At 37.5% G+C, this 22,140-nt stretch overlaps 1 protein-coding gene across 2 annotated transcripts in view; it reads right to left on the minus strand.

Moving 5' to 3' along the window:
* LOC142975852 (intermembrane lipid transfer protein VPS13A-like) overlaps positions 1–22,140 on the minus strand; it is a 57,952-nt gene that overhangs the window by 18,814 nt on the left and 16,998 nt on the right. For both annotated transcript variants that reach the window (XM_076118957.1, XM_076118956.1), the window contains exons 6-31: positions 21,707–21,881; positions 20,784–21,057; positions 20,157–20,400; positions 19,818–19,948; positions 19,363–19,563; positions 18,809–19,017; positions 18,280–18,424; positions 17,824–17,960; positions 17,244–17,513; positions 16,653–16,840; positions 16,029–16,258; positions 15,513–15,655; positions 7,978–8,112; positions 7,375–7,546; positions 6,745–6,918; positions 6,251–6,376; positions 5,431–5,497; positions 5,033–5,190; positions 4,419–4,626; positions 3,922–4,033; positions 3,351–3,569; positions 2,745–2,944; positions 2,203–2,337; positions 1,417–1,779; positions 777–1,048; positions 67–243 (exon numbers count right to left, since the gene is read on the minus strand). In XM_076118957.1, the coding sequence (XP_075975072.1) occupies positions 67–243; positions 777–1,048; positions 1,417–1,779; positions 2,203–2,337; positions 2,745–2,944; positions 3,351–3,569; positions 3,922–4,033; positions 4,419–4,626; positions 5,033–5,190; positions 5,431–5,497; positions 6,251–6,376; positions 6,745–6,918; positions 7,375–7,546; positions 7,978–8,112; positions 15,513–15,655; positions 16,029–16,258; positions 16,653–16,840; positions 17,244–17,513; positions 17,824–17,960; positions 18,280–18,424; positions 18,809–19,017; positions 19,363–19,563; positions 19,818–19,948; positions 20,157–20,400; positions 20,784–21,057; positions 21,707–21,881 (4,865 nt within the window). The remainder of the gene's footprint in view (positions 1–66; positions 244–776; positions 1,049–1,416; positions 1,780–2,202; positions 2,338–2,744; positions 2,945–3,350; positions 3,570–3,921; positions 4,034–4,418; positions 4,627–5,032; positions 5,191–5,430; positions 5,498–6,250; positions 6,377–6,744; positions 6,919–7,374; positions 7,547–7,977; positions 8,113–15,512; positions 15,656–16,028; positions 16,259–16,652; positions 16,841–17,243; positions 17,514–17,823; positions 17,961–18,279; positions 18,425–18,808; positions 19,018–19,362; positions 19,564–19,817; positions 19,949–20,156; positions 20,401–20,783; positions 21,058–21,706; positions 21,882–22,140) is intronic.

Consider the following 22,140-nt stretch of genomic DNA (forward strand, 5'->3'; position numbering starts at 1 on the left):
TTGTACACGAACACACTATCTCAATGAGCATACAACACAACAAAGTTATATAAAAGTAAAACTTACCTGAAACAGCGTAGCAGTAATCTCCCAAGGCCTGTACACATTTTCAGACTGCACGACAGGTTCTATGAGCGGCTCCCACGCGTCCACTCGTTCATTGTAGCAAGATGCTAGGATACTGAGCTGAGCTGAACCGTGCAACTGGCCTGACCAGTCGTGAATTGATACTTCGGTTTTCATCTGGATATAAAAGAGTAATTGTTAATCCCCCGTGAGTCTATAGGTGGCTTAATGTAATGAAACAGTTTAGTCATAGTTATGTTCCACTGGTGTTCATGGAACGAACGAAGATTGTGGCGAAGACTGTCTGACAGCGAATGGAAACTTGTAGCAACGGATTAGACTGGAACTAGCCCATAGGAGTGGCCCATTCAGAGCAAGCCTAATACTCAATAATCTATGGAGTTAAATACATATGTAAATTTCTAAGAAAATGTATGAAATCTTTAAGAAATCGGGGGGTTTAAAAGCTGTTAAGCTTTTAAACTGTCCCTTGTCAACAAAACATCTTCCATCTTATTCTCTTTCATAAATAAGCCTTACGTATTTCAACATTGACCAAATTCAGCATCCGTAACTTAACAGATCATCACTAAAAAACTTAATATGCAACGGATCATAAAGGCGATTGAAAATTAAAGGTAGATTAAGAGGATACCTTATTTGTTTAATATTATGTGTGTACAAGTCGCGAGAGTTTTAGAAAATCTCACCTTACACATCAACACAGGTACTCTGACAGTATGCTCCATTTCAAACATGAGTCTGATGCACGGCACAGTCATGAGGAAGCTCTCCGTAGGTCTCACGCAAGGGTACTTCGGCTGCGGGTAGCTGTCAGGGCTCAGGGTCACGTAAGGAGTCAGCTTCTTTGGACACCAGAGGTCCTCGTCCTGTTTCTCCGCTTTTGGATTGTAGGTCGCAAAGTTGAAGAGTTCTTTTTCATCAGGGATCGTCAGTTCGGAAGTTATTTCTTCGATTATATCTAGTAAAAAAGGGATATAATTTATACATAGAAGTTTTTGCTAGCGAAATAAGTATGGTTCGTTTTAATTTTGTATTTAGCCTGTAGGTAAATCTGCAATAAGGTCTAGAGGTAGAACTTGTTTTTAACAACTTAATCGTAAAACAATATATTATATGACCGTAATATATTATTGCTATCAGAGATACATATTGATACATAATTATATTCATGTGATAACAAATCAAGATTAATTGCGCAGTCCTGCCATAAAAAAGGGTGTTAAAAGCATATACAGTAAGGTTAACCTTGGTTTTTACAAAAGTGGTAGTTAAATTAAAAGTAACAACAAAAAGACAAATAATGATTTACAGTCAAACTCAACTCACCCATAACAGTATGTACAGTAGTAGCAGCGATATGTACTTCAATCTCTGAAACACCCAATTTAACTCTCACACCTTCCTCAATATTCTTGAAAGACTTCGAGAATTCCACGTCACAAGGTTTCAGCACCACTTGAGGGGGGAGGTTCTTCAACTTGGACTGTAGTTTGGACATCACTTGGAGACCAGCTAAGGAAACGACTAAAGACTCGCTGTTGGAGTGACAGGAGTAGTCTATGAGGAGTTCTGTTCGAAGGAGGAGTGCGTGACCCTCGGTCTTGGTGAGGTCTGTGAAGAACATGATCTCTGGTTGCCGGAACTGGATGGATATTGATAGACCTGGTTGTTCTTCTGATACGGAGTTTGCTGTAACAAAAGTAAATTTATGCAGACGTGTTTTTTTGAGTGGCAATTTCGTGATGCTTTTGGCATGTTTAAGACTGGTGTTAGCTTATTATAACTCTTGAACTTTCGCGTAGCATGTGTAATATATAAGGTTAATAGGTTACGGGAATTAACGCGAACACGCATTTAACTTCGAAATGCCTAACGTTTTTGCGCAGGTTGCACTCCCCGTGGTCACAGGGTGGAATCAGCTTTATTTTTTTTTATTTTATTAGTACCAACAGTTATAATATCGATCGTATTTCAATATTGCAAAAAGATTTACATAATAAACGCCAAAGACTGCCTTATACGCTATCACAGCTAAACCGCAATACCGATTTTGATCAACTTCATAGTATGGGATTAATTTAATATCCCTAGAAAAGTAAAAGGTTCTCTTACCTGCAGAATAATATCCGCTAGTAGAATCACTGGAGCTGGGTAGTCTAGCTGCCCTGTTGTTGTTGCCAGGCTTCGATGGATGCACGTCACCCACGTAACCGTGGTTCACTACACCACCTTCCATTGTCTTCTCACCTGATAAAATATAACGAACCCATATTAAAGTAGTTCAAATAAACAAGAAACTACTTAGTCTTTATTATTTCTTAATAACTAGTTTTTCGATGTACTCTCCGAGATAACTTACCTTCGAGTTCGAGTTTATTTCCTTAATAATTCTAAGAAAATAAAAAAATATAAGCCCAAAACAAAAAGTGTATTTATTTTTTTAGTTATTTTTCAAATTCAAATTAAAATAATAATTATGATCGTACTTCCTTAAATAATTATGTATAATAAACCTTCAAGCCAAGTTTAATACAATACATAATTACTGATTCTGAAACACAGTCGTTTTCGAATCAAATACAACTTATTACAGAAAATCACTTTAATACACCTCATAAAATAGGCAATTTTCGTCAAGACATCTAGAAGCTTACCAGGCATAGCATCCAGCAACGTCCTGGCCAGCTGCAGCAGGAACGGCAGCGCCAGATTGACCCTGGTCCTGTCCACCCTCACGTCGGCGTGCCTCGCCCCCGCGCCCGTGACCCGCAGGCTGGCGTCGATGAGCGGAGGACGTCGCACCGAGATGCAAGCGTCGTGGGCGCCTGATGTACCACCTTGCGATTGGAATATCCTGTTGGCATTACCTTACTTAATACGCATGTTCTTTACAAACAGGAAAATAAAGATAAAGTAGAACTGCTTAGCTACAATGACACAAATAGAAGATTTTGGGGACCCGTTAGAGTAAAATATGTTTTTACTTTAAACTCTTGGTTGTTTTTCTGAGGAATGCAAATTGACAAAGTCAAGGATCAGAAAAAAAAATCCCACTTCTTACATACCATCCATTTTTAAAGTCATTCTTAAGTTTATTGTTTTTTAATAATTAACTCACAATCTGATCCCAAACTAAGCAGAACTTGTACTATAGTAACCAGACAGCTAATAAACATACTTAAACGCTTGTAATTAACTTACATAGATAAATTTACAACACAATACACCAAAAGGAAATAATTGCAAAACGTTCTACTTACCTCTTAATAACAATACTTGGATCTGGTCTAATATCCTCCACCAGTAGACTCTGTAGACTAGCCTTGAGCTCCAGGCTGCTGTCAGAACTGTACTCTAGCTGGAAGGTCGCTTCTCCAGCAGTCAGCTTCGCGAGACCATGATTCAAATCACGTACAGGAGAGCTTAGTACCTCGTCCATGTCGGAGAATAGTTTTAATTCTAGGCCGTCTACGACGAACCTGGATAAAATATTTTGGATTAGAGTTCATAAAAAAATATTGTAATTAATTAGTAGGTTAAATTACGATAGACCCTTCAAGAAAAATGATTTATGAAATCTTAAACGACATTTTCCACACGTTACTGTAAAAAATTTTGCTATCATACTATTTTTATAATTATTCATACAAGAGTCTGTATGTTCTCACGACTAAACAATCAAACCGATCTTAATGCGTAGCGGCAGGAAATATTGAAAATAGAGCTACGTGTGTTAGTTAGTATAAAAGAAGTTACATTATGAAAACAGATAGAACACGATGAAATGATAAAATTATTAAACAAAATTAATTGTCATTAGAAGTCACAAACCTTATGACTGCTTCTTTTCTAATAGGCTCTCCTTGTGCGAAGAAAGCTTGTAGTTTTTTGACTGAAGAGTCCGATGGCGCTGAATCTACTGGTGAACTTGGTACTATACTCCCTGCAGACAAAAATACGAATAATTGAAATTAGTATATACAAAATCAACGTAGTCTAAAACAAACTTAAATCGTTAAACACAATATCATGAAAATCACACAATAACCTGGTCAAATGGCCTCACAATTTAGTTCACAAGTTAGCTCACGACATCATTTGCCGATTTTTTGCCTAGAAGAACCTAACGCGTTGTTCTGAGTGAGCAACGAATACGACGCGATGCGACGCAACACGACGCGACGTAATGCGATGCGATGCTACACGTGACAAGTGTCCTACGTGATTTTGATTCACAAAAGTATAAATTTTACGGTGGTGAAAAATACAACCCAATCATATCGACTCTTTACTCTACAACTCAACAAAATTCAATTATACTCCCTTACCAATATAGTGTCCCTCGCTCAAGTTGTCGGTCCAGACGGCCAGCACGGTGGCCAGGTCCTTCTGCCCCACGTTGAGCAGCACGGGCTCCAGCGCCACGTCGGCGTCGAGCGCCAGCAGCTCGCGCGCCCCGCCCCCGCGCGCCAACTGCTGGTAGCACACGGCGCGCTTCATGTCGCAGCGGATCGATACTGGCTCCAGGATCGGCTCCTGGGAGACCATGATGAGAGGAATGTTGAGTTTTGTGTTTATTGCTTTTTGTTTAAGTATGTTTGAAGGCTTTCGAGAAATGAAAATAAGCAACTGAAGTGAGTCCCGTATTGATTTATTGCTATGATGTCATAGAAAATTGCGAAATTAATATAATGTACGCTGCAACATTTTGTAATATTCTTCTTAAAAAGTAAATGATCACTGATAGATTTGATGTTTTTTGTAGTTATTTTATTTTAAGGAACTATCTAAAAGAAATGACGACGAATTTAATTGCTTGGCGATCACGTTCTAGACTAACTGCGGACGATATGGTTTGCTGTAAGCTTTCTGTAGGTCACAAGAATGTATCTATTTATTTAATACTTCATTCATTTTGAGTAATAGAATCTAGTAAGTTTACCTGTACTTCCAAAGTTCCAGCCAGCGTCATCACAGCCCTTGAAAACGTGATGTTTACCAACTTGATCAGTATGTTGTCAATAATAGGAATCTGGTGAGGACTGCTCGGCTCCTGACCAGTGTTTAATTGCTTGAAGAAGTTTTCTATTAAAAGATCACCTAGGAAAAACAAACACTTTTATAAGCACTTAACGTAAATTTTATTTGATTGAAGACATATTTTCAAAAGTGTAAGTCATCTGGTTTCCCAGTTACTTACTTAGAGTTGAAAATTACAACTAGAAACATTTCTAATGATATTTTGCATGCAGTATAACTGTCCTTTAAATGGAACAAAACTGTTAGTATAGAAACCTTAATATTGGTATTTAAGAATTTAATTTTCATTTCTAAACTTACCCATATTGAGGACTAGTAGATTTGGAGACGAAGGTTTCTGCGGCAACAGTAAAACCGGAGCATGGATCTATAAACAAACCAACAACATTATAAAAGCCTTCACTGTAGTGAAGATACTTAAAACAAATACGAATTCATTGACCCAGTAGTCAATTTAATTTTTAATTTTTTATGTTTTTTTTTTCATTTTTTGTATACTTCACTAACCCCCGGTTTCTGAGGTTCATTTAGTAGAAGTAGTTTATCTATTCAATAGAGTTTAAACTCATATAAAAATAAACTACTGTCAAATGTACCTCAGAAACCGGGGGTAAGTTAACGAAATAATATTAAAATAAACTTTTAACAGGCTACGTTACTTTTTTCGTGACTTATGTTAAAATTGTAATATACAGACTGAAACATTTATTTATTAGGCACTATACTATATTTGTATATTAAAATGTGTTTTTTACATTTCATAAAGAGTAGCCGATTTGACTGTAGTCAAGTACCCAATTGTTGATGTTGTTTGTTTTTTATTGTCGGCCATGGTATTAATACTAGCTGACCCGCGCAACTTCGCTTGCGTCACATAAGATAGAATGGGTCAAAATTTTCCCCGTTTTTGTAACATTTTTTATTGCTACTCTGCTCCTATTGGTCGTAGCGTGATGATATACAACCTATAGCCTTCCTCGATAAATGGACTATCTAACACTAAAATAATTTTTCAAATCAGACCAGTAGTTCCTGAGATTAGCGCGATCAAACAAACAAACAAACTCTTAAGCTTTATAATATTAGTATAGATGACGTCTCTTAAAACAAGTACACTTACTTCTATAACAAGGTTTAACCTCGTGCTCCAACTTCTCATACCCTGAGCTTGTCTCTCAGCAGCACGTTCAGCTGCCAAAGCTGCCTCGGATGCTACTGAGCTTGGAATCAATGGTTCGAGGAATTGCTACAACATGAAAGATAGATCGTAAATTCGTAACGTTCTTTTTAATGGGAAATTTACTCTAAACCATAGTTGAGATAGGAAGAAGGCATGATTTTATATACGTAAGTATGTATATTTTTTGTACTAGAATAATTTGTGAGCGAAGTTATCTTTATTATAGAACATGATATGCACATACCTGTTTTCGGCTAACTTTACTACAGATAAGTAAAACGTTCTTGCAAATGGTAGAAGAGTAAAAAACAGACCAATTTTCAAAAACCTTAACACAACATGGACCTTGAGATTTAGTCTAGTTAACTTATCAGAGTATAGGCAAATCTTAAAACATTAATTGTAAAGGAAAATAGATGTTTCCTAGATCATACCTGTAAATGATGCAGCACACAGCAGAACACCACCACGTGTAGTCTCCCGACATACACTCGTAGTTCACCATGCGCCTTCATAGAGTGCGTGTCGCTGGCGCCGGCGCCGTACAGCCGTGCCGCCGCGCGGACGTACTTGATCTCTAGCACTTTGTCTTCGTCTGGCCATACCAACTGAGAGAGAGAGAAGAGTTTTAGATGTGAGACTTAAAAACAGTCGAATCTTTTAAGCATAGCTTGCGCGTCTTATGTAAGTGACAGACGGTTCGAATCAGAGACAGCATAGCAATGACTTAGAAGTGTTCTTTAAGAGAAGAATTAAAATAAATAAAAACCTATATTCGACATACTGCTTCTGTTTCGACCGCTTTCTCCAGAACTCCTCATTAACCATTAGAATATAATAATATGACAATTCTTAATGGTTAATGACGAGTGATGGAGAAAGCGGCATCAAAAGATGAGCTACTTCTCTTCTTAATTTATTCGAAGCAAATAGTAGTTCGTGTTTTTGATCATTTCAGTTTATTAGTCGGCACTATTTTACTTTGCTGACTGCTAAAATGACTCAAAGTATTTATTAAGGGGGGCCTATAACGCAATGAAAAACCGTAGTATTTGAACCCTTACCTTAGGATACAACGTAGCTTCAGACAGGTCATCCAAGTGTAAAGAGCTGAGGTACAGCTTGAAGATCATGCGGTCATTGGCGCGGAACACACAGTCGCTCTCCAGAGATGATAGTCGCATCTCCAGCACCGAGCACTCCAGGTGACACAGCTTTATTGAAACTGACGATGCTCTGGATAAAAAGAGGGAGTAGGTAATAGTGGTGTGTAAAATTCAATATATGTTGTCCAAATATGAAAAAAAGAAAAAGAAAAATAATTTTAAGAATTTCTCGTGTTCAGCTATTCGAAGCGAAGATATTGATAGAAAGTTATGTTTATGTACACTCACTTGAGGAAGCTTATAATGTTAATACAAAGTAGTAAAGATATACCTAGCTCGTAATCAAACTCCAAGCGGTATTCAATAATGTTCAAATGTAGATTAGATAATGCTATGCACTTTGCCTGACCTGAGAATTGCACCCAAAATGTCGTGAGCAACAATTACGTACACTATTGCACGAACGATAGTCATAACGTGTTGCGTACTTTCAATAAATAAAATCTGTCCATGAGGTCTAAAAAAATGGTAGAATAAAATTAAATATTGCCCGCGCCTTACCTGACTGAATAACTGAACTTAGTAGCCCCAGGTGGCACAGGTGGATCAGCTTCGGGCTGCATCATGTACTCCCACAGAGACTTGGTCTTCGGCACCACCACACTCTTCAAATTTAAGGCATGCCGGTTCTGGATCCTGGGAACAAAAGGCAGGCTTGAAGAACTGAAGACTGGTGATTACTTTCAGTGGTATGTAGAAGGAGTTTAGTTTAGGAATGTTTGTTAATCAATGACAACAAAACTCCTAGATGAAGTTTGGTGCAATTTGGTACACAGATAGTTTATAGCTTTGATTACCACAGAAAAACACTTTCATCCCGCGATTTGCACGGGCAAAGTTATAAACAGAAGCTAGTAAAGTAATGTGTTGGAATTTTTTGAGTCTCTTTATTTGTGTCATATGATTAACATACCTCTAGTTGTAGGTACATACAGACAAGCAAAATACATATTAGAATCATACACAGAGCGGAAGAAACGAAAATCTTATAAAATATACTGTTAATTAAAAAGTAACGCCCTGAAAAAAACATCACAATCATGGTCATTGCTTTTAACATTTTTTTTGTAAAAAGTACACTATTGTCTACATAAATACATAACAATAAAAAGAAATACATACACACATTCATAAAACGCAATCCACAAAAATAACACCTTATCAAGTGCCGTGTAATTTAAAAACAGCATAACACAACCAAAAGTACAAATCCCAAGTGTAGAAGAATAACAAAACATTGTCTTAAATAACACATCAGTGGTCTACAATTTGTCATTTGCAGCTACAGTGCTTGGGAGTGTCATAACATCTTGTTTCTTGTGCATCGGTGCTAGTGCTGCAAGAACTCGGAGAGAACAGACCTTCAGTGGGATCCACATGACGCTTTTGTTACTTCAAGTTAGAATAAATGCGTCATGTGAACCCCAATGCAGGTCCTTTGGGTTGTGGCTTCAGGGTGCTGTAGCTAAAAAGGGAAAGACATTTAAAAGAGGCCGGGTCTACTGTTGTTTAACGAAATAAGAGTATTTGATCACATTTCGTATGATTGACAAGATTTTAACTCAGAAGTTCAGAAATTTTGTACAGTAATATTAAGTGTGTTCAGTCGGGTACAAATGTTTATAGACTAGTTTTTTTTTTTAACTTTTCCAGTTCGCTGACCCCCATTAAATTAGTAACAATTTCAAGGACTACTTGAACGACAAAGAAAAAGTATTTTGCTGGCAGCAAAATAAATGAATATGCAGCAATTTGCTGCATAATTAGTCCGCTTTATTATGAACTTCTAATATTATAAGATCACGGGTTAAAATATACCGGGCTAGGATATCATTATTAAAAGAATGTGTTTACAAAATTTCGTCGTTTCGAACAACAAGAGTAGACCTAGACGAGGTATAGTGGAAACAAAGTATCTCAAAGATATTTCATCAGTCAAGCGAGCAAATATCGGTAAAAGTGGTAGTGCACATATTCTGGACAAAGGTACATCATATTATATAATTAAATAAAACACAGAATTTTAAAACAGTTTAGATTGCTGTGAAAAACATTATATTATAAAAAAAACGCACATTTATTTATAGGTATAACGAAACATACTTAAAAATATAAAGAAAGGTGTTCGACATTTGTAATCAAGGGTTTATTAGTTTAGTAGTTTTTCGGTTTCATCACTTCCGAATAAGTATTGATTCGCTCATCGGTTGAAATGGCAGTTACTTTCATACACTTTATCTAGTAGATAGGTTATCTGGCTCTTATTAATTACCAGTATCAGTTTCAGAACTTACTTACTTTATCTTATGGATGTAACCACAGCTGCAAAAGTGAATGAAACTGCTCAAAGTCCACTAGATAGAATAGCGGATACAAATCCGAAGGTAATAAAACTTAAAAGGGACGTACACATTTTGAACACTGGCGTAATTGGTTCAAAACAAAGCAATTAAAGGCACTCATGATACAGATTACCGAAGTTATGAGGTAGTCCATCTAGAGCACCCGTTCGAATAGAACCTAACCTAGTCCACAAAGAAAACCTTTTATTTTTCACGGGGTGAAAAATCCCTTCGGATACCCGCTATCCCAAGGGGAGAAAATAGCAGGTTATGTGGTGATTCCACTAAAAAGCCGCCCCGGTAACCATCCGTTACATGCGCGACTGAGAAAACCCTGGGAAATAAAAAACACTCAACCTGTCAACTGTAGGTGAGTAAGGCTAGGTGCTAGGTCAAACGGGTGCTCTAGATGGACTACCTCCAAGTCATGATTGTAGTCCTTGAAGTGACATGACCAAGGTGGCAGGTAGAAACGATGAGTAGGTAGTGACGGCAAGAGATCCAGATAACACTGACGTTCTAAGTGATATAAACACCAGCATTATTTGAACTTTGCCAACACTATGGCCTGCAGTCTTTTCTGATGGTGCTAAAACCTATGAGAAATACACATAAATAAATTATTAGACCAATACAGAACCGTTGATAACTTTTACTTCTCCATTCTATTTATTTTGTTTCTTCTTGATTTGTATAGCACGCATTGAATAATTAAGCATGTCTGAATATAGAACAAGCCGCTGCGAGGAAATAAAAATAAAACCACAATTCTATAACCTGAAATTTAAAGTCACAGAAAACTAATCTAAAATTCACACATATTTTATTTAGATTATGTTATAGTCGTATCTTATGCTTGCAGATTCTTCAATGTCGAAGTCTATGTTGATGATGCAGCAGCTACTGTTATGTTGTTGTGATACAGTCAAGTGGTACAACGTCGCTTCTCGGTATCAGTAAGTAATTACCGCGTAGCGACGTTGCACCAACTGCCTGTACCATGTGACTCGATCTGTGATGATACAATGGCAAAAATGGCGAAGATTATACCACACATTAAGTATAGAGTGCTGTGGTGGAGCTAAATTATGCACAGCTAATAATAGAAGATAAACAAAAATGAAAATTTCTAATGCTTCTAGATTCTTCGATGTTGATGACGTAGAATCTACGATGATGTGACACAGTCAAGTGGTACAACGTCGCTTCTCGGTATCAGTAAGTAATTACCGCGTAGCGACGTTGCACCAACTGCCTGTACCATGTGACTCGATCTGTTATGGTATCATGAGAAAAATGGTGAAGATTGTAACACACATTAGACATAGTGTGATATTGAAGAGCTAAGATATGAATAGCTATTAAAACAAAAGAATAGATTAAAAACAAACATAGTACAAAATAAGTTCCTATGTTTGCAGATTCTTCTATGTAGACTGTATTTTGATGACGTAGCGACTACTGCGATGACGTGGTACAGTCAAGTGGTACAACGTCGCTTCTCGGTATCAGCAAGTAATTACCGCGTAGCGACGTTGCACCAACCGCCTGAACCATGACTCGATCTGTGAAGGCGTTCAACTGGTACTTATGCTGAATATTGGTTGAAGAGCTAAAATACGAACAGCTAATAACACAGATTGATAGGTTACAAACAAAAATAGAGGGAAATCAAAAATGTTATTTTGCTGGCAGATTTTTCTATGTAGACTGTATTTTGATGACGTAGCAAGTACTGTAATGCTGTAGCGATACAGTCAAGTGGTACAACGTCGCTTCTCGGTAAGTGAAATAATTACAGCGTAGCGACGTTGCACCAACTGCCAGTATCAGGTGACTCGACCGCTGATGGTATTAGCGCTATGATGAAAAATAAATCATGTGGAATAAAGTAACTAATGATGGGGCTAAAATATGAACAGTTAATAAAACAGACACAAAAGATTACAAACAAAAATAGAGACAAATATAAATTATTATGCTTGTAGATTCTCCAATGTATCTTGATGACGTAGCATCTACGATGATGTGATACAGTCAAGTGGTACAACGTCGCTTCTCGGTAAGTGAAATAATTACAGCGTAGCGACGTTGCACCAACCGCCTGTACCAGGTGACTCGATCTGTGATGATACCATGACAAAAATGGTGAAGATTATATCACACGTCGGATATAAGGTGCTATTGAAGAGCTAAGATATGAATAGCTATTAAAACAGAAGGATAGATTAAAAACAAACATTGTTACAAAAATAAGTTCTTATGCTTGCAGATTCTTCCATGAAAACTCTATTTTGATGACGTAGCGACTACTGCGATGATGTGGTACAGTCAAGTGGTACAACGTCGCTTCTCGGTATCAGTAAGTAATTACCGCGTAGCGACGTTGCACCAACCGCCTGTAACATATGACTCGATTACTGAAGGCATTCAATTGGTGGTGAATATTGGTTGAAGAGCTAAATTAATATGAACAGCTAATAACACAGATGGATAGGTTACAAACAAAAATAGAGACAAATAAAAAATGTTATTTTGCTTGCAGATTCTTCTATGTAGACTCTATTTTGAATACGCTTCAACTACTGCGATGATGTGACACAGTCAAGTGGTACAACGTCGCTTCTCGGTAAGTGAAATAATTACCGCGTAGCGACGTTGCACCAACTGCCAGGACCAGGTGACTCGATCTATGATGATAACATGGAAAAAATGGTGAAGATTGTAACACACATTGGACATATTGTGATATTGAAGAGCTAAGATATGAATAGCTATTAAAACAAAAGAAAAGATTAAAAACAAACAGTACAAAATAAGTTCTTATGCTTGCAGATTCTTCTATGTAGACTCCATTTTGATGACGTAGCATCTACGATGATGTGACACAGTCAAGTGGTACAACGTCGCTTCTCGGTAAGTGAAATAACTACAGTGTAGCGACGTTGCACCAACTGCCCGTACCATATGACTCGATCTGTGAAGACGTTCAACTGGTACTTATGCTGAATATTGGTTGAAGAGCTAAAATATGATCAGCTAATAACACAGATTGATAGGTTACAAACAAAAATGGAGGGAAATAAAAAATGATATTTTGCTTGCAGATTTTTCTATGCAGACCCTATCTTGATGACGTAGCATCTATGATGATGTGATACAGTCAAGTGGTACAACGTCGCTTCTCGATATCAGTAAGTAATTACCGTAAGGCGACGTTGCACCAACTGCCAGTACCAGGTGACTCGATCTGTGATGATACTATGGCAAAAATGGTGAAGATTATACCACACGTTAGTTACAGTGAGCTATCATATGAACAGCTAATAATTAATGAATAAAAACAGACAAAAAAGATAACAAACAAAAATAGAGAAAAAATCTAAGTTATGCTTGCAGAATCTTCGATGCCGAATTGTATCTTGATGACGTAGTAACTACTGCGATGATGAGGTACAGTCAAGTGGTACAACGTCGCTTCTCGGTAAGTGTAAAACTACAGTGTAGCGACGTTGCACCAACCGCCGGTACCAGGTGACTCGATCTATGATGATACCATGGCGCTAATAGTGAAGATTATAATCCATACTAATATTATAAATGCGAAAGTAACTCTGTCTGTCTGTCTGTCTGTCTGTCTGTCTGTCTGCTACTCAATCACGCCTAAACTACTGAACCAATTTGCATGAAATTTGGTATGGAGATAGTTTGATACCCGAGAAAGGACATAGGCTACTTTTTACCCCGGGAAAATGACGCATTTCCCGGGAAAATTCAGGTTTCGCCACCGAAGTCGCGAATAATCAATATTATAATGACATTGAATTAACAAGATTCCGTTGTCATGGCAACAGTTTTAATGGCGGATATGCTTTAGCGCGAGTTAAATGAGATATAAATCATTTTGAGAATATTTTTCGTGAAAAAAAGCATATTTTGTTGTTAAGGAATAATTAAGCTTTGAATTAGTAAAAAAAAATCATTCACGCGAGCGGAGCCGCACGGGTCAGCTAGTATAACATATTTGAATTAAGGAGCTAAACTTTGAACAGCTAATAAAATAGGATAAATATTAAAAAAGGTTACAAGTAAAATCAGAGGAAATAATATAAGTTCTTAAGCTTGTAGGTTCTTCAATGTTGATGACGTAGCCACTACTGGAATGCTGTAGCGATACAGTCAAGTGGTACAACGTCGCTTCTCGGTAAGTGAAATAATTACTGCGTAGCGACGTTGCACCAACTGCCTGTACCAGGCGATGCGATATCTTCTGATAGTATTAATTAGTGGTAATAATGAAGATTATACCACACGTTGGATATGATAACAAACTGTAAACAAAATAATAGACACAGGATCAAAATGGAAAAAAAAATGAAGAATTTGTTTTCAAAAGTACAGGAATACTTACGTAATAATTATGTATTAATGTTGTTGTAGTACAGTCAAATGGTACAACGTCGCTTCTCGGTAAGTGAGTAACTACAGAAAAGCGACGTTGTACCAACTGCCTGTTCCAAGCGACTCGATGTCTTTTGGTGATCAAGATGAATCAACTACCTGTACTATGTGACTCGATCGCGCTCATAATGTACATGACAATATTATAATGCAACGGGTCTTATACGCGATTGAAAATTTAAAGGTTAGGATACCTTATTTGCTTAGCAGCAGTCACTAAGCAGCCACATCAGTCAGCTCGTGACCACGGTCGATGTAATTCGATCGAAACGTCGGGCAGCAAATAAGGTATCCTAACCTTTAAATTTTCATTCGCGTATAAGACCCGTTGCATAATTGCATTATAATATTATGTGTACTAGTCGCGAGAGTTTAAAAACGTTAAATGTACATGATATTACCCATAACACACGGAAATAAAGTAAAGGAAGAGCTAATCAAAAATGTATATAACAATACGAAAGAAATACTTACGAAATAAGAATGAAGTATACGATAATGGTGTAAAGTTGTCTTATGTTGTTGTAGTACAGTCAAGTGGTACAACGTCGCTTCTCGGTAAATGAGTAACTACAGAAAAGCGACGTTGTACCAACCGCCTGTACCAGATGACTCGATTTGTCTTGCGATGAAGATGTCGATACCCGACGAGCTGATTAATTTAGCTATTTTAAAATAAGTAAATGTAGATGTAATACAAAGACTCTAGACCATATACAATATTTCAAATACAATTTCTTGCATACAAAGCAAGTCTTATAATTACTTAAAAACAACTAAATTTAGCAACAACACACGAATTATGTTTCATCGCGTCATAATAAAATATATGGTCACATAGTTATCATGGCGGAGTGCGACACCTAAATTGATCACAGGCAGATGAATGCTGAAGAAAGGGAAGACGGGTATTAGACGGTTGCCTTTTTTTAAAGTCAACTCCCGCTCTAACGATTGCTTTTGTGTCGCAGGAACTTTTACAAACCTACAAGCAACGGTACAAATAATTGTTCCGTGTGTATCGAACCCGCGACCTCCTGACGCAATGGTAGCGGTGTGGGGATCTAAACAACTGCGCTACGGTGGCAGTCAACAGCCTGTTTCTGCCAGCCTATGTTGCAACACACAGCAAATATGCTATGCAATAGTTATCCAGAAATACTCAAAAAGTAATAGGAGTAAGCAACAGTCTAAGTTCATCAGTAAATCCAACTTGAAATAAGATGGACTTACTTGTCGTAGATGTACTGCAGGTATTTGACGAGGGTCCTGAGCGCGAGCGCGTGCAGCAGCAGGGACAGGTGGCCGAGGTCTGCCACTAGCGCTTGCTCCACGCTGTGGAAGTGGGAGCGGAACTCGGGACAGTCGGCTCGCACCTGGGAAAATGATTGGTTCGTTACTTGCTTTGATTTAGATAATATTTTAGCTCTTTGTTGTGGAGTACATTTTGGTAATGTCATGTGTAAATTTCTTATGTTTTTTTTGTAACTGGATAGTGGACACTTTTTAGAAGGAAATCAAAAGATGTGACTCTCAAAATGGGTTTATAGTACTTTGTCGTGAATTAAACAACTGCTACTATTTTGGTTTAACATGTATCAAAAGTATTCTCTGATGAAAATACGATACTCTGATGCCAAACACTTCGAAAAACTTAGTTAATTCTAAAAATTTGATAAGATCCTATAATTATTTTTATAGAAATATACATTTTTTACTAAACTGACCTGCATAAAATAATTTCCTTACCTTCCTATACAGCAAATTAAACAGTTCCCCAGAACTGGTAATCAGCTCCAAGTACTGCCCCGTGCTGCTGTGATGCTGCTTATCAGTCAGTAGCACCTGACTGACGGACAGCTGGACTGCAGGCCCGAACTCCATGAGAGCCACGTCCAGGCACACCTTCGTGATGCTTAGCATGATGTAGGGCTTCTCCGTTTGGTCGGTGGAGCGGGATAGGTTGATCACGATTTCACCTATACAAAAATATTTCCAAGCTTATATTGCGTTTAGATTTTTTCAACCCATTACTGTCCCACTGCTGGAAAAGGGGCTCATCCCAAACGAAGGAATTCATACGTTGTAGTAAAGATATGCCAGTCCATTTGCTGTTTTTTTCTTGTTGTGAGCAAAATAAATGGTTCTGCGCTTTTAATGATGACAAATGCTCGAAATTTTCTAAGCAATCAATAAAACTTGCCAACTTTTATATCTATACCATGTTATTATTTGGCAATTTAGACTCTCAAAGCAAATTGCTGTAATGAATAAAATAAACTATATGTTAAGGATTGACATCAATTAATTCAAGTTCGATAAAACGTAAAAAAAATGCTAGTAAAAAGGCAAAATCTTGCTTAAACTACTTACCGACAATAAACCTCAGCAGCGTATTAATATAATTGGAAGGCGAGACGTTATCATCAAACCCGGGCAGGTCCACGCTCCGCGCGTACACCTCCATGTCCTCGTCGCTGTGCTCTGATGCTGCAGACGCCTGCTGCGCCGCCTGGAAGCCCAGCTTGGCGCCGTCCCTGTCGAACGTGGTTTCTGCTGCCCTGAAGGGCGGTAATGGAGTTGAGATTTTGTTGTAAAATACGATCTAGGGTATATTCAGAAGTTCTTAGACTCAAGTTGAAGCATTTTTTGCCAAGGTTGTTGATGTAAGATAGTAATATTTAGTTAATAGTGTTTTCTTAAACTATGCGTGTTGTTTTTAACATAGTAAATCAGCTAGATAAAATTACTCTTTTTCATTTTACCATACATAACGGAAAAATACTTTGATGTTTAAAGAAAAAACACATTACCCTAGAAAAAAACATTCATGGTAATCTTACCATATACCGTTATAAGGACCCAACTTAAGGATCGTGTACTCCTGGGTGTTGCTTACTTGCGCTGCCTAATTTAAGGACGTTATATTATCAATCTTTAAAACAATGACAGAATACTACTTACTTATTCCTACTCAAATAAGCGGCAACAATCTTCTGTCTTAACTTGATCAGGTCTTCGTACTCTGGGTCAGCCGTGACCCTGTCCATCACGAGCAGTTCCACCAGGTCTGGTTCCTCTGCATCCTCGGTGTAATCTCCAGAGTCCATGAACGAGACCGGCACTGTGTTAGGTACTGGTACTGGTAGGTTGTCGCAGAAGTCTAGGAGGAGGCCTATGATACGGTCTGATAGGTTCAGCTTGAAGCTTGAGAGGGAGATGTTTAGTTTATACCTGTTGAAGGAAAATAATAACTTTCAATGGTGTTGGTCTATATGATTATAAAAACAAGAAGACACTGCTTGAACGGTAGAACCCTAGATTAGTTTAGAGTCAAGCGGCCGGTGTCTCTAAAAATTAAAAAAAAAAAAAATTAAAATCATACTACAATTAGTGATTTTTAATAAATTTTAATGGAAAGACCTGATGTTTACAGAATTTGTTATAGTAACACTGACTATTCCAGTTGGACTGGTGCTTAGATACATTACTACAAATCATGGAAAGCAAACATTTAAATATAATAATTCGTAAAGCTACTCACTTTGGCAATAACTTGTAATCTTTCTTGATACTATTAGAGAAGACCACTTGCATCTTGATCTTTGGTATAAGATGGAGCTCGGAGTCTGCATGACGTCGAGACTCACGCCACGGTTCTGTCCATTCACAGAATAGAACCTGGACAAACAAGATAAAGACAGGGTAAATATATTGACCATTTTGAAGACCAATCTGCAGTAACCACCCCTTATTTTATGAAATCAGATTGATTATTTCTTAAAGAGAGCCGATTTTCTAACACAATTATCTATAGACAGCTGAATATCTACCGAAATATTTTGCGGCAAGAATTTTTATATCTTGTACTGCAAGAAACATCTTTTCCCAATTTCTCGTTACTAAAAAAAAATTGAAGTAGTTTTTGTTACCATGCCAACATGATCAAATGTTTAAATTCAAAACTTTTTGACTATTTCAAGAATAAATGCATACAAACCTGACAAGAACATTCAGCATGTAGCCTGTCATACAGTCGTTCTTCAAGCTCCATACACGTGGCGTCTTCCAGTGTCAGGTTAGAAGGCTGCAGGTCTGACTTGATGATGATGCGGCTGATGTCCAGGATCATTACACGACCAGACCTGATGATAAGACGAGTTAGTTTTAGTAACTTTTAGCTAAAGGAGACTCTTCGAACTAGTGCTCTTTCAAAGTAACAAATGATTTCGGGATGAAGATAAGTTATAGCACAGATAAATGTAGGTAAATGTAGATTCTAAAGATTGTTATATTCTCTTATTAAGAAGCAAATACCAACTAATGGAAATAAAAATTGTTTAACCTGCCTAAAGATCTTATAAAATGGATTAATTAATCTCCCGTCAGGAAAAAAGAAAAACTTTAACCCACTGCATATCACGTACACGTTCTCCAAAGACCCACCATACGATCACCCATCCAAAGGCAAACCTCAACAACAACCGCTTACCACCATCCAACCCTTACAAAATGTTCTCACAACTTACTTGTGCACACACCCATGTTCCGGCACTAGCACGCAGGGTCCCTTCACGTCCACATTCAGGTGGAACACCTTCCTCCTGCTGACGGCATACGCCAGCACGGATCGGCTCACCCCCCCAGCTCTGATGACTGCTTCAGACACTTGCGCTGCTAACTCCTCGGACGTCATTGAGTGAGTTTGGAAGAAGTTTATTAGTTCTGTGAAGGAGTGCTGTGGAAGATACAAAACTTAAGTAAAGTAAAATAAATGAAAATCATTGACTGATACACTGTTGACCCAGCCAGCCACGGAAATGGTGTATGTTCAGCCTTAAGCTGGACGCCCTAAGGCTGACATGATTATGAAGATGATAGCCAAGTAACTTACTTGTTTAAAGTCCAAGTCAAACTTTCAGATATTTCTCAAATTAGCTGATTAACTTGTGTGTCGGTAGATTTTTTTGAGCATTACATTATTCTTATTCTAATCACCATTTGTCGAACGAAAGCAGAAACTTATGCAGAAGTTTTACTTTTATAAATTGCATGTTACCAGCATTAAGATCATTTTACGTACCTCCACGTAAACTAATTCCACAGGCTCCATAAGACAGCACAGTCCATAATCAGCTTCAGTACTACAAGGGTTCTTTTCAAGGTCTACTGCCAGCAGGTTGGAGCTGGTTACGCCAGTTCCTCGCTCCGGAGTCAAGAGAGGCACTAGGTCTCCGTCCGAAGTTACACCTTCGATTACTACACTTTCTGCTCGAGCTGATAACTGTCAACAAAGAATAAGTTGAATGTCAAACTAAGTTTGCATTTATGATGCGTAGGTAATAAACGTTATATTTGTTAGGCTAAGTAACTAAAAGTTAGATAAAATGCCTTAACTGTCGCCATATTTTGATGAATGTGCCAAAATTTTTTTTCCGAATTTAGAAATGACAGAAAGATATCACAAATCCTTCGAGATCGAAATCCACTTATCACGATCACGTATAATTTTAAACTTTGTAATGAAGCTATGAATACCTTGTAAGCTTTAGCCGAGGGTCTGGTCTCCAAAGACGCGAGGAACTGAGTGAGAGTCACTACCAGTACTTCTTTACTCCTGTTCATTAACGTCAGTGAACAGTTTGCTAGTGTCAGGTTTATTTTATGTTCTGAAACAAGATATTTTATAACGATTAATGTATTTTTAACAGCATAACTTTATTTTTCTCATTTGTTCTTATATTCTTAGCTACTTATTTATCGAAATACTACTAAAAATGTCCATACACGTAATCCAAGATCTTTTCGTTTCAATTCCTAATGATTTCTTAGTACCAAAAAATCTGATACTATGTCATATAAATAGTCCATCCTCACCAATATACTGCTTCGATTTATCCTGCTTCGGCGCTCCCTCCACATAGCCAATCAGTTCACAGACCCTCTTCTTCTCAGGGCTGGACAGATGGCTCCACAGCGTCTTGCTCCTCTCACTCTTCACGCACAACTCCACGTGACTCTTGGACTCTTCTGCTTCACTCTCGGCTGGAGAACTGGTGGGCCTCCACCAGTCAAATTCTGTTTCTACTACTTCGATTCTTTCTGGCTCTTGAGCTAGCAACTAGGAAAGTGTACAAATATTAGAATAATAAGAGTTTACGTGCCAATATTTCGAATTTTAGAGACGTTTTAATACAAAGACTTTTATTAAATAGTTAAATAAAAAATTCCTCGCTAATGATATTTATTTAATGTGTTGGCTTTTTCAAAACTTAACTAACACTAGAAAGACTGCAATTATCCATATACAGCTAATGGATTTAGACAACAATTTTACAAGCCTACCAAAGCAAATCCTTTTGCTTTAATTTTCTAACTTACACTATTTTTGGGCAAAGGTTATACTTAAAATCCTATACCATTTTTTTTTCTAAGCCAACCTTTATTTATTTTAAATGCTACCACCAAAAAGCTTGGTTTCTAAACTGTTGACGAAAACCTCACCTCAAACTTAGCCTGCTCCCTCGCAATAACAACGGACACGATGGGCAGACTGTCCTCACACTTCTGAAGGTCCAGCTTCAGCTCTATATCATTAGGACTCCTCAGAGTGCTCTTGTAGATCTGTTTGTAGGAGTTGTACGTGTCTCTGTGTTTCTTGATAGCGGCCCACGTGTAAGGACGGACTCGCTGTTCGACGACCACGTTGTAGGCGTAACGCCACCATTTTTTAACGTCTTTTGATAGTGGTACCCCTGGGTGAAGGTGGCGGTATTTTCTGAAACAATTTTTTTTGTTGTTAAAGAAATATTTGTAAAATGAGGCTAAGAAGAAATTTGACGAAATGGTAAAACAAAATTTGTAGGCTTTAGGATCTCGGGCTAATTAGTGTTTTGTATATTTTTTACTAGCTGACCCGCGCAACTTCGCTTGCGTCACCTAAGAGAATTGGTAAAAATGTTCCCCGTTTTTGTAACATTTTTCGTTGCTACTCCGCTCCTAATGACCGTAGCGTGATGTTATATAGCCTATAGCCTTCCTCGATAAACGGGCTATCTAACACTGAAAGATTTTTTCAAATCGGACCCGTAGTTCCTGAGATTAGCGCGTTCAAACAAACAAACAAACAAACTCTTCAGCTTTATAATATTAGTATAGATAGCTTTTATTACGTCATTTTTTTATTTTTCTTACATTTATTTTTTTATTAGTCGTAAGAGCAACTTAATATCTGTGTTGCATATTGGATGTACTTTACAGAAAAAATAAGCTTAATCATGTGTTACTCAAAAAGATTTTAAGATTTTTTTATAAGAAGTTTCTGAATTGTATTGCATTCAGATGCAAACGAAAAACTTTAAAGGTATAGTGTTCCGTAATATATATAATAATGATGTAACAAACCCATTGGTACCAATTTCACTCACCTATTCAACTTAATCCTGGCAAAAGAAGCCAGCAGATTGTTAATAGACAGGTACTGTCGCCGTGATAACTGCAGAGCACTGTCTTGCAGCACAGCATCCAGGAGTAAGCGAGGAACACGAGCTTCTCCTGATCGGTTGATCAGCACCTTCACTTTGCAGGTCACTGGTTTTAGCACTGAAATAAATAAAGACTTTGTTATGATATGTTTTCAGATATGTTAATTAAACAAACTACAGATAGTCAGTAGTTATAGACGGACAAAAGTTAATATATAACTTCGACGATTACCCATAGGAGTTAATGCAGTAATAGCAGCTTATATAGAGCAGATATTTACATAAAAATAGGAAGGTTTTAATTTTTTACATGTAGATTTCTTACTCCCTGTGTAATAGTAATAGTCAGTCGAAGAATGAGATAAGGAAATAAGGGA

Source organism: Anticarsia gemmatalis, chromosome 10 (assembly GCF_050436995.1).
Source record: "Anticarsia gemmatalis isolate Benzon Research Colony breed Stoneville strain chromosome 10, ilAntGemm2 primary, whole genome shotgun sequence".
NCBI lineage: Eukaryota > Metazoa > Arthropoda > Insecta > Lepidoptera > Erebidae > Anticarsia > Anticarsia gemmatalis.